This window comes from Daucus carota, chromosome 3 (assembly GCF_001625215.2).
Source record: "Daucus carota subsp. sativus chromosome 3, DH1 v3.0, whole genome shotgun sequence".
NCBI classification, from domain to species: Eukaryota; Viridiplantae; Streptophyta; class Magnoliopsida; order Apiales; family Apiaceae; genus Daucus; species Daucus carota.
Genome location: NC_030383.2, coordinates 51,686,811 through 51,690,870, shown reverse-complemented (window position 1 = coordinate 51,690,870; position 4,060 = coordinate 51,686,811). Strand labels below are relative to the sequence as shown.

At 37.0% G+C, this 4,060-nt stretch overlaps 1 protein-coding gene across 1 annotated transcript; it reads right to left on the bottom strand.

The window, feature by feature from the left end:
• Positions 1 to 223: 223 nt before the first annotated feature.
• Positions 224 to 3,490, bottom strand: LOC108215270 (calcium-dependent protein kinase 11). Its single transcript, XM_017387690.2, has 7 exons — positions 2,829 to 3,490; positions 1,744 to 1,887; positions 1,501 to 1,653; positions 1,284 to 1,399; positions 930 to 1,097; positions 638 to 862; positions 224 to 547 (listed from the first exon to the last, which is right to left on the bottom strand). Exons 1-7 carry the CDS (start codon positions 3,376 to 3,378, stop codon positions 380 to 382), a joined length of 1,524 nt encoding a protein of 507 aa, XP_017243179.1. The 5' UTR covers positions 3,379 to 3,490; the 3' UTR covers positions 224 to 379.
• Positions 3,491 to 4,060: the final 570 nt, after the last annotated feature.

Genomic DNA, 4,060 nt, shown 5'->3' with positions numbered 1-4,060 from the left:
GAAGACTTTTTATGTACTATCTTGCGGCTGCAGTATTGGAATTTTATGTTCCATGGGAGAGTATGGTATGACATAACTGTTAAGATACCATTGCAGCAATTTACCTCTGTCATTCAAGAATGCTACGTTACCTCTGTCCTTCAAGAATGCTAATTAATATGTAAATTTTGGTGAACTTGTTATATTAGTGGTTCTTTAATAAATACTGAATTAACATATCATGTAGAAACCAATATAAAATTTGAAAATTAAACATTATCTAATCTAATATTTGGCCTAATCTTCTGCTAATTTGTTGTTAAATTTTGGTCTTATGAATAAAACTCCAGTAGTGGATAAAATATAAATTTGTGAGTTAGGCATGAGTATTTCCGAATGGTTAAGTTTGTTTTAAGGGGTCGACGGCTCCATGAAGACATGTGGAGTGAGTAGTTCCCAGAGCTTGTGCCAAGTTACAGTTGAGATTTCCCCTCATGCTTCTGCTCCCAACTCCTCCGTCGCCCTTCCTCATCATTGTAGCAAATTCACTGTAATCTATACGTCCGTCCTGCAACAAAGAAAAACACGAAAAATGGTTATTATGTTTGCAACAAGACAGAAAAGAAACAAAGAAGAAAGACTTGACTGATACTCTTACATGATCAGTATCAATCTCACTAATCATCTCGTCCAGTTTAACCTCGTCGACACCAAAGTCTTTGCAGGCCTGTTGAAGCTCGTCAAAGGTTATGTAACCACTGCCATCCATGTCAAAGTAAGTGAATGCTCTAACCAAGTTCTCCTCCCTCTCCATCTTGTTCATGTGCAAGGTAGCAGCCAGAAATTCTCCGTAGTCAATTGTGCCACTCTTGTCAATATCAGCCTGCCAGTGACACAGTTAAAATGAATAGATTGGACCATTCAGTCATGAATTAGAATATAGCATGTACCGCATTCATAAGATGATGGATCTCAGACTCCATTAGATTAGAGCCGACTCTTCTCAATCCCTGTTTCAGCTCCTCGAATGTTATAGTGCCACTGTTGTCCGTGTCAATCATTCTGAACAATTGCTTCAAGCCCCCAATCTCTTCTTCAGAAAGACTTTCTGCTATCACCTGTACACAGCAGGTTAGACGGAGAATCATGTAACTCTGCATATGACTCTAAACAGAACATACTTAGTATTAATCCACACAACTTAAATATTCACAGTAAGCATCATTCAAGTATATATGGTCCAGGTACTAATTGAAAGCATAGATATGTTATATTCACAAGGTCATCTACAAATGCATACATACACGTAAGGCCATCTTTTTTAGTTTGTTCATAGCTGAGAACTGCTTCAGTCGTGTCAGAACTGCAGAATCCAAAGGCTTGTCTGGGGCAACCCTGTCATCCAGGATCCAAGGATGACCTGATATCAACTCACATGCATTGTCAACAAGTACATTGGTAAAAAGAGCTTCTACATTCAAGTGACACAAGAGTTTTCGATACCAAGAACATGTGGCTTACATAAGACTTCATGAGCAGTTATTCTTTCTCTCGGGCTTCTTTCAAGCATCTTCCGTATCAAATCTTTCGCGCTTTCTGAAATCTGCGGCCATGGATCAGATTCAAAGTCAATTTTTCCTTTTAAAATCTTTCTGAAAATACCAGACTCGGTTTCTGCAGAAAGAAATAGCACAATGAGTATGCACTACACATGTAATAAAAGGATACACTCTGCATATGGTAGTTTTTAAGAAGTCTCTGTACCTGCCCAAAAGGGTGGAACTCCAGACAGTAAGATGTATAATATAACGCCAGCACTCCAAACGTCGATTTCCGGACCATAATATTTATACAACACCTCAGGCGCAACATAATAAGGACTTCCAACAACATCAGAAAGATACTGACCTGGATGTAAAACGATAAATGAGGTTAACATAGCAAGTAATGCTTGATTAGAGGTATTACTGATAACATAAGATGTGGTCAATTTGAATCAATTAACTTGTCCAAAATTTGATTGCTTAATACTAAATCTAACAGAGGTTAAGAGCTAATGGACTAATACCAAGAGGATGAAAGCACCTGATGAAGGAGGTTATACATGTCAATTTTACCTTCAAGCACGGATCACATTTGATCCCAGATACCTTATATGCTCCACACAAGGAAGAGCATGAAAATTATGCTACAAATCAAAACCACAAGGTATTGAAATACAAATTGCCTTAAATGGAACAAAGTGAACTAGTGAAATAGAAATACTAGAAAAATGGAGCGTGACTGGATAGCCAAGTGATATGGGTTTATCCTCTGTTGTCCCAGAATTATGTGTTCGATCATCGCTTTTATAACATATACTAATTTGTAGGCTATAAAACAGACTTGTCAAAAGAAAAAGAAAAGGAAATACTAGAAAATGATAATTTATCAAATTGCAAAAATGAAAAACAAGGAACCTAGTGGCAATTACGGCATCAAGGGTACATCCAGTCTTTTACTTGACAGGAAATATTCAGTATACCCGACTCCAACGAGGTGTCTAGGAAGGGTAAAATATGCTGATTTTAGTCCCTACACCTCTAGGAGCACAGAAACATGTTCAGCAAAGACAGTGCCAGAGCATCGAACATCCAATTGCTTCAATGAATAATATAAGTAAGCAGTACTAGCAGTCTCGGATTTTGATGAAAAGATAACATATCAAACTTATTGCTCAAATAATGAAATAGAGTAAAGTAAAGAGAAGTCATCACACAATCAGCTACCTTTCAATTCAATTATGTAATTAAAACATAATACTGGTAAAATTAACAAACTCAATTAAAATAAGATGATGAAGGACAAACCAGGCTTGTAGAACACAGACAGCCCAAAATCAATAGCCTTAAGCTTAGCATCTTCATCAGGGGAATCAAACAAGAAATTCTCAGGCTTAAGATCTCTATGCATAACCCCAAGAGCATGACAGCCCTCCACAACCTTGACGATTGTCTTCATCAGCTCTGCAGCTTTCTTCTCACTATAATGACCCTTTTGTACAATCCTATCGAAAAGCTCACCACCTTTGCACAACTCCATGACAAGATGTACACACAAATTATCTTCATAAGTAGCTCTGATCCTAACTACATGTGCATGTTCAGATAAGTGGTGCATCATCTGTATCTCTCTCCACACATCTTCATAATCCTCTTGACAAAAAAGCTTCCGTTTCGGTATTGATTTGCATGCATAATCTTCTCCAGAGGACTTGTCTGTGCAAAGATATGTTGTTCCAAATTGGCCTTGTCCTAGTTTCTGGCCAACTAAGTAGTGATCAGTGAGTCTTGGTGTTTGATGAGGAAGAACTTGTTTTGTGGGCTTTGAGCTTGATGAAACCTCTGATGCTTTCTTCATGGATTGTGTTATTTTTTTCAGATTAGATCAAGATTTTCACCTCTTGTCTTCTCAGAGAGCCAAAGAGGATCCTTCCTTCTGTCCCTTTCTCTGTCTCCACATTATTAAAAAATATCTCCCTGTATTATAGAGATATTATATAATATATTACCAATGTTTAACATTAGTATATGACTATAGGTTGAATGGTGGGGAGGTACCTAATTTTGGTTGCTTTGGCTTATTTCTTATTAGTATACAAAATGAACAAACCAATGTCTAATGAGTCACTAAATTAGCTCAAATGTAATAACAATTAATATCAGAAAACAGATACTAAGTATTCCATTTTAGTCATTGTTATCATCCATGTAATTCACAATTACAAAATATTTAATTTGTTTTTCTTGTTGATATTTATGATCGGTACTGTAATTAGAGAAGACGACGAATGGAAAGCTTGAGGGTCTCAGGTCGATATCATTTAAATGGAGCTGCATTATTTAACACAATTGAACATTATCTAGAGCCAGACAGCAGAAGCTGTTGCTGAATCTTTTGCTCTTCCTGTTTAACATGATTCTTGATGATCATTGGGTCTAGCTGCACCCGGTTCAGATGCAGAAGCTGGTGCAGCTACCACTCAAGACGATTATTTCTTGTTTGTGTTTATATTCTCAACACAATATCTTGGACAGTAAAA

Coding starts and splice junctions, on each gene's coding strand:
- LOC108215270 (XM_017387690.2), bottom strand. CDS start 3,378: ATGAAGAAAGCATCAGAGGTTTCATCAAGCTCAAAGCCCACAAAACAA. Junction 1,654..1,743: donor AGTTCCACCCTTTTGGGCAG/GTACAGAGACTT, acceptor TTCTTTCTGCAG/AAACCGAGTCTGGTATTTTC. Junction 863..929: donor TCCATCATCTTATGAATGCG/GTACATGCTATA, acceptor TGTCACTGGCAG/GCTGATATTGACAAGAGTGG.